At 39.6% G+C, this 15,241-nt stretch overlaps 1 gene segment (V, D, J or C); it reads left to right on the top strand.

The window, feature by feature from the left end:
* Positions 1–13,751: 13,751 nt before the first annotated feature.
* On the top strand, positions 13,752–14,635 carry LOC118987150 (T cell receptor alpha variable 18-like). The segment is given in 2 exon segments: positions 13,752–13,917; positions 14,037–14,635. Coding segments are annotated over 2 exon segments (645 nt in total).
* Positions 14,636–15,241: the final 606 nt, after the last annotated feature.

Genomic DNA, 15,241 nt, shown 5'->3' on the forward strand with positions numbered 1-15,241 from the left:
GGCCTGCAACCCAGGCATGTGCCCTGACTGGGAATCAAACCAGTGAACCTTTGCTTCACAGGCCCGTGCTCAATCCACTGAGCTACACCAGCTAGGGCTGTTTCTGTTCTAATTGTTTGCTTAGTTTTTGGTTTTGTTTTTTAGATTCAGTTGTTGGTAGTTGTGAGTTTGTTGTCATTTCATTGTTTATAATTTTTTATCTTCTTTTTCTTAGATAAGTCTATTTAACATTTCATATAATAAGGGCTTGGTGATAATGAACATCTTTAATTTGACATTATCTAGGAAGCACTTTATCTGTCCTTCCATTCTAAAGGATAGCTTTGCTGCATAGAGTAATCTTGGGTGTAGGTCCTTGTCTTTCATGACTTCAAATACTTCTTTCCAGCCCCTTTTTGCCTGCAAGATTTGTTTTGAGAAATCAAATGATAGCCTTATGGGCACTCCTTTGTAGGTAACTTTCTTCTTTCCCCTTACTGCCTTTAAGATTCTCTCTTTGTCTTTAATCTTGGGTAACTTAATGATGATGTGCCTTGGTGTGTTTCTCCTTGGGTCCAATGTCTTTGGGACTCTCTGGGCTTCCTGGACTTCCTGGAAATCTATTTTTTGCCAGATTGGGGAAGTTTTCTTTCATTATTTGTTCAAATAAGTTTTCAGTTTCTTGCTCTTGTTCTTCTCCTTCTCTATGATTCTGATGTTATAGTGCTTAAAGTTGTCCCAGAGGTTCCTAAGCCTCTCCTCACTTTTTTAAATTGGTGTTTCTTCATTCTATTTCAGTTGGATATTTATTTCTTCATTTTATTCTAAATCATTGATTTGAGTCACAGTTTCCTTCCCTTCATTGTTGATTCCCTTTAATTTTGCTGTATTTCATTTTGGGTAGCCTTCATTTCTTCTTTCATTTTGCTACTGAGCTCAATCAGTTCTGTGAGCTTCCTGATTACCAGTGTTTGAACTCTAAATCAGATAGGTTGTCTATCTCCTCCTCACCTAGCTGTTTTTCTTGGGTGTTGATCTATTCCTTCATTTTGGCCATATTTCTTTGTCTTGGCGCACCTGTCATGTTGTAAGGGGGTGGAGCCTGGGTATTTGCCAAGGCAGGGCAACCCTCTTTGCTGCATTGTGGTGCTGCCTGTGGGGGAGTGGTCAGAAAGGTAACAATGCTGATTGCTTGCTCCACTCTACCCCGACTTTCCAACGAACTCTCCTGCAAGACTGGGAGTTTCTCCTGCCATTGCAACCCCTGCAGTAATTTACAGCTAGTTTTGAATCTTTAGTTTCCTGTTCAGCCAGCCTGACCTTGCCCACATTGTCTACCACCTTGCTGCATGTTCTCTTTGCTTGGCTACTAGTCTCCCATCTCTGACCCTCCTACCTGTCTGGGTGAGTATTTCTTTAATTCCTTGGTTGTCAGAGTTCTGTGTAGTTTAATTTTCTGGCAGTTTGGGTTGTTTATTATTTTTAAATTTGTGGTTAATCTTCTTTTGGTTGTGTGAAGAAGTGAAGCATTTCTGCTTATGCCTCCATCTTGGCTGGAACCTCAGATTGGATTATTTCAATTGACACATCTTCAAGTTTGCAGATTCTTTCTCCTGCTTGCTGAAATATGTTGTTGAATAGCTCTGGTGAAACTTTAAAAAAATCTCCTCAGTGTCATCACTTCTTTGTCCTGAGAGAGTTCTGAGTTATGTAAAATATAGGCAAGCCCTTTGCATTATTCCTTCAGAGAGCCACCTGACAGATCATAACAATAAAGCTCTGTTTATTGATAACAAAGATTGCTCTGCTCCTGACACCACCAGGAACCCACACTGGGAATGCAGGCTGATATTGAAAACCTGTCTTGGAACCACTGGTGAGAAGATGAAGCAAGGGAAGTTAAAATGCCATAAAGCTCTTTGTATATTTTGGAGATTAAACCCTTGTCTGAGGTATCATTGGCAAATATGCTTTCCCATACAGTTGGATCTCTTTTTATTTGAATACTGTTTTCTTTAGCCATGCAAAACCTTTTAATTTTGATGAGATTCCATTTGTTTATTCTTTCATTTAACTCCCTTGCTCTGGCGGACATATCAGTAAAAATATTGCTGTGTGAAATATCTGAGATTTTCTTGCTGATATTCTCCTCTAGGACTTAATGGTGTCACAGCTTATATTTAAGTCTTTTATCCACCTTAAATTTATTTTGGTGGATGGTGTAAGTTGGTGCTCGAGTTTTGCAAATTAAAACCACAATGAGATACCACTTTACACCGGTCAGAATGGCCATCATAAATAAAGCAACAAACAAGTGTTGGAGAGGTTGTGGAGAAGAAGGGACTCTAATCCATTGTTGGTGGGATTGCAGGCTGGTACAACCACTGTGAAAAACAGTATGGAATTTTCTAAAAAAAACTAAAAATGGACCTGCCTTTTGATCCAGCAATTCCACTGCTGAGATTATATCCTAAGAAACCCAAAACACCAATCCAAAAGAACCTATGCACCCCAATGTTCATAGCAGCACAATTTACAATAGCCAAGAGCTGGAAGCAACCTAGGTGCCCGTCAGTAAATGAATGGATCAAAAAATTATGGTACATATACTCAATGGAATTCTATGCAGCAGAAAGAAAGAAAGAGCTCCTACCCTTTGCAACAGCATGGGTGGAACTGGAAAGTATTATGCTGAGTAAAATAAGCCAGGTGTTGAAAGACAAATACCATATGATCTCACCTTTAACAGGAAGCTAAACAACAAAACAAACAAGCAAGCAAAATAAAAACAAAGGCACTGAAATAGAGAACAGGGGGACAGTTACCAGAAGGGAGAGGGGAGGGAATTTCAGGGGAAAAAGGGGAAGGATTTATAGGAACTAGTATAAAGGACACATGGGCAACAACTAAGGCGGGTGGAAATGGGAGGGAGGTGGGGAACACTGGGGGGGGGGGCTAGGATGGGCGTAAAAAACAGAAAACTGTACTTGAACAATAATTAAATACATTTTTAAAAATGCCACAGAACTCTCCTGTCAGGCTTCAGCTTCCTTGATTGCCGTACAACTTTCTGTGGTGTTTGGCTGGAGTAGACTGGATTTTATCTTAAAGTCCTCTGTCTTTCTAGAATGTTCTTTTCCTGGACCTTTGGCTAGAGAGATAATATTTTTTGGACTATTTTTTGTCTGCATTTCTGGCATTTCCAGTGCTCAGTTGGGTTATATAAGACAAAATAAAACCCATGGAACTCATGGCTGTACCATCTCTCAGATCCCAAGTTCCTTAGCTTGTCTGGTTTCCTCTTTCCAAACTTCTTATGTTTTGTTTTATACTGAAGGTCGAGAGGTTTTTTTTTTTTTGGAAGTACTTAATTGGAGTAGTAGAAAAGCATATACCTACTCCAACCATTCAAAAGTGAAAAGTATTATGCTTTTTTTCTCTGAACAGCAGCCTCAGATGAGCTTGGTTGGTATACCCTCCCAGTAGCGGCCAAATCAAAATGGTATGCGTGCCCATGTTTCCCACCAGATTTCTTCCTGAATGAGCATTTGCCTAGTAGTTTGGGTAGGTGAACATAAAATGCTCATTGGAAAACTTATTAAGATGAACGAGCAGGAAACTGGTTATTTAGTTGTTATTCCCCCTTCTGCTAATATCAGTTTGAAGGTGGCTTATTCTGTAAACTACTCACACTAAAAACTTTAGTATTCACAGTATCTCATTTCAACTTCAGCAAAGATCAAATGTGTACATCCAGAACTTGTACATCCTGTGTACAGGCTGGCCTCCCATACTTCTCCCACTTAGTAGCAGGGTGGAGGGTACAGAGGGAGACTAGTGCAGCTCTTCACATATTGACCTTCAGTTGCTCACTTTGTATCCTATTCCTCCTCCCCTTGATCATACCTACTTTCTTTCTTTCCCCAAAAGTGCTCCAGGCTCCTAAGAATAACAAAAGTGCTCTAGGCTCCCAAGGAGTAAGTTTCCTTCAGTCACATTTCCACTAAAATCTTCTTATTGTTCACTCTGGGCTGTGCTATTTTCCTCTCTGTCTCACCAATCAATAAGCTCATATCTACTTTCCATCTTATTAGAATTGTTCATACCTCTTATCTTTTATTTCTTTCCTATTATGAATTTAGTTTCATCCTGTTTATTCACCTATATTTTATTCCAGTGGAAATTCAGGAGAAAATGGAGAAGAGTGCCTATACTTAATTATAAATTTTAAATCAGAAGCATACCCCAGCAACATTTAAAATGACAGACTCTATTATTTAAAAAAACATGCTGCCTCACCAGGCTATACTTTTGCAAAGGCTGTATGAAAGAAAATTCATTCTTTTCTGGTTAGTGTTGTATTAAATTTAAAAATTATTTTCAAGCAGTATACACTTTATAATTTTACCTTCCTATTAACATAAATTAACATTAATTTTTATGGATGTGTAAAATATAAATTTCATCTTTGTTTTAAATTTTCTATAAAAGCTTTTTAGTTTTCTTAATTTACTGAAGTTTCATCCTAGACATTTAAGGCTTTTTTGTATATAAATAGAATCTTTCTTTTATGCTATACTGCTGTTCTTGGGAGATTGTTTAATGAGTATTTATGAATAATCTTATCTTTTAAAATCAGTGCCATTAATTTTGACTTTTGGGTACAACATTTGCTAATGGTTGTCTTCTTCATTCATTTTTATTTTTAAAGTACTTTTATTATATGTTTTCTGAAGTTTTTTAAAATTATATTTTATTGATTATGTTAATTACAGTTCTCCTAATTTCCCCCCTTTATCTCCTCCACCCAGCACCCCCTACTTCCTCAGGCAATGCTTCCACCATTGTTCATGTTCATGGGTCATGTGTATAAGTTCTTTGGCTACTCCATTTCCTATACTGTACTGTACATCCCCATAGCTATTCTATAACTACCTATTTGTGCTTCTAAATCTCCTCACCTCTTCACCTGTTCTCCCCCTCCTCCATCCCACCTGACAACCATCTGGTAACTAACTTCTTTTCTCTTGTTGTTTCTAAGAGTCTCTTTTTATCTTTAACCTTTGGTCTTTTAATTATGATATGTCTTGGAGTGGGCCTGTTTGTATCCATAATAATTGGGACTCTTGTGTGCTTCCTGGACCTGCATGTCTATTTTTTTTACTAAATTAGGCAAATTTTCTTTCATTATTTTTTCAAATAGATTTCCAATTTATTGATCTTTTTCTTCTTCTTCTTCTGGCACCCCTGTGATGTGAATGTTGGACATCTTGGAGTTGTTCCACAGGCTGTTTACACTATCCTCATTTTTAAGAAAAAAATTTTTCCATACATGGAACGTTGATGAAAACAAAACAAAAATAAAAACAAAAACAAATTTTTTTCTTGTTGTTTTTTCTTTTTCTTCTTGGTTGTTTTTTGATTCCTTATGTTCCAAATCATTGATTTGATTCTCAGCTTCATCCACTCTGTTGTTGTTTCCCTGTGAATTGTTCTTTATTTCAATTATAACATCCTTTGTTTCTGACTGGGTCTTTTTTGTGCTGCTGAGGTCCTCACTAAGTTCCTTGAGTATCCTTATAAACAGTGTTTTGAACTCTGCATCTGATAGATTGCTTTTCTCCATTTTGTTTAGCTCTTTTTCCGGGGTTTTGATCTTTTCTTTCATTTGGGCCATGTTTCTTTGTCTCCTCATTTTGGCAGCCTCCTTGTGCTTGTATGTATATAGTTTCCATGTATTAGGTAGAGTTGCTATGATGCCCTGACTTGGTAGTGTGTCCTAATGTAGTAGATGTCTGTAGGGTCCAGTGGCACAGCCTTCCCTATCACCCAAGCTGGGGTTTAGAGGTGCACCCTTCATAGGGGCTGAGTATACTCCCCTCTTGTGGTTGAGCCTTAGTTGCTGTTGGCAGATCAATGGGAAGGGTTCAGGCCAGTTAGCTGCAAGAATTGACTGTGACCACTGACCCCCAATCTCCACCCTCCATGGAAAATCAGCTCTGCAGGGGCAGGGTCGTGGTTCTCTGACATGGTCTGTAGCTGTCCACTGGGTGCTCTGGCCCTGGGGTTTCCCAAGTGGTACAGGCCAAAGTTGGATCCCACTTTTGTTTTGCCTGGGCATTTTGCCTGAGCTTCAAAGCAATCTGAGATGGCTGCTACTCGTATTGGGCGTGGAGATTCCCGGGTGACGTCAAGCTGTGGATCTAATCTAGCTTCTGCTAGGGCTCACTGAAGCCAGCTGTTGCTTGTTTGATAGGATTTAGGAGTCAAGACCAGCCATTCTTTTGAAAAAGCAGTTTGGGTGGGCCTGTGAGTTGGGAGGGGCAGAGCCTCTGAGGATCTCTAATGGGGGTGTCAAACAGTGTTAGCCAGGTCGATGGAGTCTCAGATATGGCAGTGAGATATAGCTTAGATATAGCTCAGATATAGCTTATCAGCTCTGTCAAGGGAGGGTTTAGCAAAGGGGCAATGGCCTCTGCTTGCCTTGATGCCAGATACTTCACTTTCTCCGTTTATACCACTGGTGCCCTTCAAGCTGCTACCCTGATGCTGGAGCTCAGATGGAGTGAGTCTAGGTAGGTGAGACCCTGTGTGGGTTCTTCAAGAGAAAATACACAGGCATCCAGAAGTTTCTTCCAATGACTCAGTCCCCGATAGTTTTTGCATCCAGAAGTTGTGGGGAATTATCTTCCTGACACCGGAATCCTGGGCTGGGGGGCATGATGTGGGTGTGGGTCTCCTTGCTCCTGAGATATCCCTCCTGAATTTTTATCCATGTGGATGTCGGATGAGCCCATAATGCATCTGCATCCCTCCTACCAGGCTGCGTGGATGTGGTTTCTTTAATTCCATAGTTGTCAGACTTCCGTTCAACTTGATTTGTGATGTTCCTTAGTGATGGTTGTTCATATTTTAGCTGTAATTTTCATGTGGTTGTGTGAAGAGGCCAGCCATATCTGCATATGCCACCATCTTCACTGGAAGTGCTAATGGTTTTAAAAAGATTCTTTACTACAGGGTTAGATATTTTATTTTTAATTAATTGAGACTTTACATCAGAAATATATTTTGAAGTTTACTATTTTTTATTATCTTGCAAATTTACATAGACTTTGTGTTTTCTTCTTTAAAATATATTTTATTGATTATGCCATTACAACTGTCCCAGTCCCCCCTTTCATTCCCCTCCACCCTACACACCCCCTCCTCCCACATCCCCCCTTTAGTTCATGTTCGTGTGTCATAAGTTCTTTAGCTTCTACATTTCCCACACTACTTTTGCCCTCCCCCTATTTTCTCCCCACCATCTATGCTACTTATTCTCTGTACCTTCTCCCCACTTCTCCTCCTCCCACTTCCCTGTTGATAACCCTCCATGTGATCTCCATGACTGTTGCTCCACTCCTGATCTAGCTGTCTGCTTAGTTTGCTTTTGTTTTAGATGTGGTTGTTAATAAGTATGAGTTTGCTGTCCTTTCACTGTTTATATTTTTTATCTTCTTTTTCTTAGATAAGTCAGTTTAACATTTCATATAATAAGGGCTTGGTGATGATGAACTCTTTGAACTTGACCTTATCTGAGAAGCGCTTTAACTGCCCTTTCATTCTAAATTAGAGTTTTGCTGGATAGAGCAATCTCGGATGTAGGTATTTGGATTTCATGACTTGGAATACTTCTTTCCAGCCCCTTCTTGCCTGTAAGGTCTCCTTTGAGAAATCAGCTGACAGTCGGATGGGCACTCCTTTGTAGGTGACTGTCCCCTTATCTCATGCTGCTTCTAGAATTATCTCCTTCATTTTAATCTTGGCTAGTGTAATTATGATGTGCCTTGCTGTGTTCCTCCTTGGGTCTAACTTTTTTGGGACTTTCTGAGCTTCCTGGACTTCCTGGAAGTCTATTTCCTTTGTCAGATTGGGGAAGTTCTCCTTTATCATTTGTTCAAATAAGTTTTCCACTCGTGGCTGTTTCTTTCCCCTTCTGGTACCCCTATAATTTGGATGTTGGAACATTTAAAGATGTCCTGGAGGTTCCTAAGCCTCTCCCCATTTTTTAAAATTCTTGTTTCTTCATTCTTTTCTGTTTGGTTGTTTCTTTCTTCCTTCTGGTTCACTCCACTCATCTGAGTCCCAGTTTTGTTTCCATCACTATTGGTTCTCTGTGCATTTTCCTTCATTTCGCTTACTGTAGGCTTCATTTTTTCATCTAATTTGCAACTAAAATCAACCAGTTCTGTGAGCATCCTGATCACCAGTATTTTGAACTGTGCATCTGATAGGTTGGCTATCTCTTTGTCATTTAGAAGTAGTGGCTCTGGGGCTTTGAGCTGTTCTGCTTGAGCCATAATGTTTTGGTCTGTTTGCACTTGTTACATATGAGGGGTGAAGGCTTATGTGTTCACCAGGGCAGGTCTACCCAGTAGCCTGGTTGTGACTGAGGGTGGGATCAGAGAGGGAGCAATGGTGCTTGTTAGGCTCTCTCTCAGATTTCGGTCCCCTTTGCCACTTCCCACAAGCAAATTGGGCCGGCCCTTCTGGTGCTGGTTCCCAGGTGTATGGGCTTGTGTACATTCTAGTACTCTGTGGGTCTCTCCAGTGAATTCTCCTGTGAGGCGGGAAGCCTCTACCAGCACCTCAACCCCTGAAAGTTTTTCCAGTTGGTGCTTTTAGGCTTTATTTCCTGTCGCTGGGGCCCTGGGTTGCATGGTCTGTCTCACTGACCATTTTTAAACCTGCCTGGTTTATCTGCATGCGGATGTGTGTTCATGGTCAGCCAGCCATCTTGCAAGCCTTACTGAATTTTCATCCTGTGCCCACCCGGTCCAATAACCACCGCCTTTTCCTGCCAGGCCCCCTCTCTGCTGGCTGCTGACTCCACCCCTCTTACCAGTCTGGATGAATGGTTTGTTGTTGTCAGGCTTCAGTACAGTTTAATTTTTTGTCTGTTTTTGTTTCTAAATCTTTTTTGTCCTTAAATTTGGTTGTGCGAGGAGGTACAGTATTCAGAAGTTTTGGCTGGAAGTCACCTTTCTTCAGATTTTGTGTTTTCAACTTGAAGAATTATATTCAACAATCATTGAGTTCTTGGAATAGAGCATATTTGTAAGAATACTTTTCACTTATTTCATTTTCAAATGATTAAAATTTCCACTTTCATTCCAGTTAGCTAATCTCACCACTCTCCCCCCCTCCACCCCCCGAGGGCAACAGTATTTCTGGTTTCATTTTGTGCTTCTAGATATATGAGGTCTGTCTGGAAAATGTGCAGCCACTCTCAATATATGTTGAGAAAGATTTGTGCAACATTGATGTAACCTGAGTGGACTGGAATGTGTATGTGTGAACATTGATGACTTCACTGTATTAGTCAGTGGGGATGATAGACACAGTTAAGTGAATATGTGTACTCTCTGGCTATTGCATTCAAAATGACTGAGCAAGTGGACCAATGAAACTGCATCAAATTTTGCTTTAAGCTTGAACATTTCTCTGCAGACACTATTTGGATGATTCAGAAGGACACAGCTATGGACAGTGGGTGATTGACAGCTTCATCAAAACAATGTTCTGTTCATGCATTTTATGTCATGCAGGATTTTTGGTGAAACATCAAATCACCCAGGTAACTCAGGCCCCAAACATCCCAGATTTGTCATTCTGCCACTGCTGGTTTTTCCCAAAACTAAAATCACCTTTTAAAAGGAAGAGATTTCAGACCATTGGTGAGGTTCAGGAAAATGTGACTGGGGTGGGGTGGGGATGGGGAATTGCTGATGGTGATGCCACAAAGAATTTTGCAGAGGGTTTTGAACCATTTAGAGACACTGGAAGAAGTGTGTGAGGTGCCTACTTTGAAAAGTGTTGAGGCATCATTGTCCTATGTATAATGTTGCTCATATCTTGTATCTTCTTCAATAAATGTCTCTGTACTACATGGCTGGATAACTTCCAGACAGACCTTATACATTTTATATGTATGTCCAAATGCATACATATAAAAGGCAACTAAATTTTTTCCCTCTTTGTTGTGAGACAGTGAACAAGACCTTTACTTTCTTGGAGGTAGGTGATATTTTCTAACTACTAATATACATTTCCACAGAAGCTCTTCAAAATTATGTAGCAGAGAACAGACAGAGTAAAAGGTAAACTTCTTAAATAGTTGTCTTAAATAACATCAGTTCCTTGCTCAAAAAGCTTTAATATTTCTTTGTTTCCTAATGTCCCATATCCAGATTTATTTTTGCAGACATCCAACTCAAGTCATCCTCCAGACTTACCTCCGAGCACTCTTTACTACTCCATACATTACTCCAATCATCATTCTCTTCCTTTTTTTTGCCTTTTGTCAACAAAAGAAGCAAAAGTTTATTTCTTTCTTTCCCTCTTCCCCATATCTTTCTATTTTATGCATACAATGTCTTAAAATCGATTTTTAAAACATTTATAAACCACTCAAGAGTACGTTTGCTATTCTTTTAGACTGTGTAGGAAATAGTAGATTCATCAGGCATTAGAATTGCAAAAGATCTCAGGACTCTTTCTACCAAACCTTTTACTTTAAAGCTGAGCAGTAGAAACACTGTGTAATAAACACAAAGATCTGAATTTGATTCTGTCAGTGAATAGTCATGTGATTTCAGCCTCAATTTCTATAATTTCCTCCATATAATTGACAGAGGTATGTTTTCTGCTACCACTTCCTAAAATGTTGTTTTTGAAAGTAGGTACTTCTGTTATCAAATACATAACAGTTTTGCATCCATTCATTCTTGCTCCTAGTTTGATAAATACCTGTGGAATATAGTTTTCTTGATATAGTTTTGATACTACAAAAATGTGTTTGTGGAGAAAACTGGGCATTTGTGTTGATGTGCATGTTTGGTGAAAGAGGTGGGGGAGGGAAGTTTGCACAGGGCTGTGGTGGCCACATGCCAGACCTTACACCAGCAACGTCACCTGGGTCTGAGTCACCTAGAGCCCCTCTGAAGGTCTGGATTGTTAGGATCTATCCTGGCTTACTTGGTCAGTCTCCGATTAAATGAGAAATTTGTATTTTTAATGAACATCATCTCTATCAGTTAGAGATTGGTTCAGCTTCATGTTATAGAGAAACCAAATAATAATGTTTTTTAACAAGTGGACTTTTCTCTCACACAAAGAAGCTCTATAACATGTAGTCCAGGGCTGTATGCTCACTTTATCATGTTACAATGGATTGAGAGTTTCTGGTCCTTAAGCAGTTACTCTTCTTTTCATACTCTCAAGAAACTGCCAGAGATCCATCACCCTGTATACCCTCCAAGGAGGAAAGAAAAAGTCAAAGGACAAAGGGTACATGCTGCCTGAGTCAATCATTTCCAGGAACTCCATCCAAAAGTTTCTACTTCTACTTCTAGAGCACTATCTAATATCTCTACACCACTGCCATCTGCAAGGGAGACAGAACTATCAAAATAATTTTTTAATCTCAAAATGTTGACATCCACATTAAAATTGTGTTGCTGTTAGGAAGAAGTAGGAGAGAATGGGCACTGTACGGGAAAATAACCGCTTCTGCCATCACCTTAGTTGAGGGTATAGTAGGACTCACATTTTTTAATTCAGTTGTTTTTAAAATATCATATCTAATCTAACTTTCTGTCCCATTGAATTTGCCTCCTAAAAGTCATCCAGAATATATCACAACCTCCACTGTCCAATTCACCTCCACAATCCTAAATAAAAATTCTTCTGAATCCTTTGTTCCCCAGCCCACTTGACATGCCCCATCACCCCTCAATGCAGTCCTTACTGCTGCAATGACAGTGAACTTGTCACAGTGCCAATCTGACCCTGCCATCACCTCAATCCCCACTTACTCTTACAATAAAGAAAAAGGCTTTGGTATGACCTACAAAATCTTGAATAATTTAGGATCTTGCTACTTTTTCAGCTTTATTCCACAAATATTCTCCTAATCTCTCACTCCTCTCTTCAATGATATTGGTATTATTAAGTTTCTTGAAAGTACTCTGTTCCTCTTATAAGCCTTTTCTGTACCTCTGTCCAAAGGTCAGTAACTGAAAAAAAGCTCAATGTGCATACTTAGAATCACAGCTCTCTGCCTTTTCAAACTTGCAGTTTTTCCTGTATTTATTGATTATTTAATTAAAATCTATTCTCACTGCTAGTCTGTGAGCTCTGTGAGAACAGATCTGTGTTTCTTGCCTTTGAATCCTGAGCGCAAAATATTGTAGGCGTTAGAATTATCATCTCCTTATTCATCCCTTTTATTCAGTAACTCATTTAAAATATGTCCTATATTTTAAGACTTCTCAAAGAGCTATGACAACATTATTGAAACACTACACATGAAAAATGGCTGAGTTTCTCAGACTGGAATCCATGGATCTCTGGAGGTTTACAGATAAATTCTTGGGGTGTAGAGGGGTTTGCAAAGTAGATAGCAGGGCAAATTAAAGCTGCCTGCCATCCATTTTTTAAAACAAAGTTTTACTGAAAATTAGCCTTGCCCATTTATTTATGCACTGACAATGGTGGCTTTGTGCTGTACAAAGCACAATTGGGTACTTGCAACAAACACCATGACTTCAAACTTAAAGTATTTATTATTTGACCCTTTATAAAAAATGTTTGGGAAACCCTGGGGGACAGGAATTACATGAGGATATTTTGATTTGGCATTTTTGGTTTGTTGTAAAACCTGTGAGTCTAAAAAGTTTGTATTTAACACTTTTATTTTGTATATATAAGGCACCATACAATTTTAAAAATATTGAGTATAACCATTGCCCTCTATATGGAGGTCTATACTTTGAGAAACATTGCATGCCCCTGTTACCCAGGTCCTGGCTCTGTGGAAGAAGCTAGTCATATGCTGTCACAGAGACTAGACTTTCTAAAAATATAATTGTACCCTCTGGACATGTCCACTCATTAATGTATTCACTCAATCCTCAGATATTTTGTGAACATCATTGGTAAACAAAGCATCTATATATCTCAGGAACTGGCTACTGAGACTCATAAGATTCAATTTCTGACCACAAGGGTACCAACTGAAGTATGAAAAACAGAACACAGGTGATTCTAATATCATACAATAATGACAGTGATGATATGTCACAGGGAAAGTGGGTAAATGAGGAGCACTAACTCAACCAGAAGAACTAAGTGGGTGTTTTCACAGAAAGTAGCATGTAAATTGGATCTTAAAAAATGAATAGAAGTGACTTAGGCAAGGGTAGCAGAGAGAAGGAAGAACATTCTAAGCAGAAGGGCTCATCCCCTGGTTTCAAGGAAGCAGTGGTAGACTATATCAAGATGAGAACTCAGATAATGCCTTTTCTCCACTCTCAGTATACCCTGTAATGTATGAAACTAACTTAATACTAGGTGTGAATACACATTAGATGCTGGGTCTAAGGAGACTTCAGTGAGCCACATTGCCCTGAATCATAAAGAGAGTGACTGAGGAATTGTGCAGTATCTAAGCCTCCTTACACCACCATAAAGTCTGCAGAGGTGCTTGGTGCTTCATTCCTGGAGCTCTTACTCTCACCTCAGACACTTAATTCTAGTCCTGGTCAACAATTAAGCTCCATTCCAAGGTAAATATCAAATTCAGAGGAGTGAGGAAAACTGCAGGACCGAGTTAAAACCACAAGAGAGCGCTGTTCCCCTTGGGTGCTGGTTTGACTCACCTTCCATTTCTCATCATGTCTCTCTTTTTTAAGGGCTGTGACAAGAAATTGAGGGCAGTTTACCTTGCTTAACATGTGAGTCAAGATTTTCTAGAAGACTCCTCCCTCCCCCCAAATTAAGAAAGTAGAGAAACAGCCCTCTTTGCTGTGGTATTACCAACCAAACCTGCTGCTGATTCTCTGCCAGCCATGTTCTCTCCTTTCTGCTTGGGACTTGTGATCTTGTTGATTTTGGGTAAGTAACACTTCTTGGGATTTCTAAGATGTTCTATTCCTTGGATTTAGGATGCTTACCAAACTGGAGATGATTCCTTTTCATTGCCAATATAACAAAGCCTTTACTTTTTATTTTAGGAGGGACCAGTGGAGACTCAGTGAACCAGACAGAAGGCCCTGTTACACTCCCAGAGGGGAAAACTTTGATCCTGAACTGTACTTACCAGACCACCTACACTGGAGAATATCTTTTCTGGTATGTCCAGTATCAAAACAAAGAGCTTGTTCTCCTCCTGAAAAGCTCCTTGGATAATCAGGAGGTCCACAACAGAGGTTTTCAGGCCAAACTGGTGAAGACTGAGAAATCCTTCCACCTGCAGAGACCTTCAGTGCAAATGTCAGACTCGGCGGTGTACTTCTGTGCTGTGAGTGGCACAGTGTGGGAGTCCACAGGGGGAGCTGAACACAAACCCAGAGGGGCTCACACAGGGCTGCAGGGGAGCAGCCTGGCTATTCTGGGAGCCACTGGGCGCTTCCCTGGCTGTTCTCAGGAGACACACAGGTATTTACAGGGAAGTGGAGACTATACTTTCCAAATACAAACAAAAATACTTGTTATGGGAAATATGTCTACTCATCGAGAGTGTAGGACACAGCTCTTTCTGTTCTGCTACTGTGTATATCCCATTAAAATCATTTTTACCCAATTAGTAAATACAAGTATGATGTCAACATGATGTGGAAGTTTCACTGATTCTCTGTGACTTTTCTAAGCACATTAATAATTTATGCTAAACCAAAGAACTACCAGGAAAATTTTCTCATTATAAAAATGCCTCAACTCTACTTTAACGTAAGCAGAGTTTGTTTCAGTGGGTCAAGAATTCCCAGAGTTTTCAAGGTAAGCAACCGGGTGAAACTGAGAGGAAGGTCAAATGACTCTGGGGCTGTCCCCAACTCTGATCTTAACATATTGATTTATAAAGAACATTTATACTTAAAAGTTTGATAAATCTGGTCTTCTTGGAAATACGTGTTCTCATGAACCTGTATCTGAAGAGGGGAAACACAAGTCCTGATGTTCAAGGCTACAAAGATTTGAAGGCTACTGGCTATGATACAAGGGAGAAATGCCACAGGTTATTGAATGTTGCTGGTACTTTTAGGAGGGTTTTATTTTTTTTATAATGGTCTGTTTACAAAGTTGTATAATCTAAGGATTTTCCCTATGTCAATTTTCACCATTATTAATACGTGTGGTTTGGAATCACAAGAGGATTTTCAGAAATACATGTATTGAGATGTAACAGTAATCCCTGTACTTAGGCACTGGGTAGAATTTT

This window comes from Sturnira hondurensis, unplaced genomic scaffold (assembly GCF_014824575.4).
Source record: "Sturnira hondurensis isolate 20B ecotype Veracruz unplaced genomic scaffold, ASM1482457v3 Scaffold0005100, whole genome shotgun sequence".
In the NCBI taxonomy this organism is placed as follows: Eukaryota; Metazoa; Chordata; class Mammalia; order Chiroptera; family Phyllostomidae; genus Sturnira; species Sturnira hondurensis.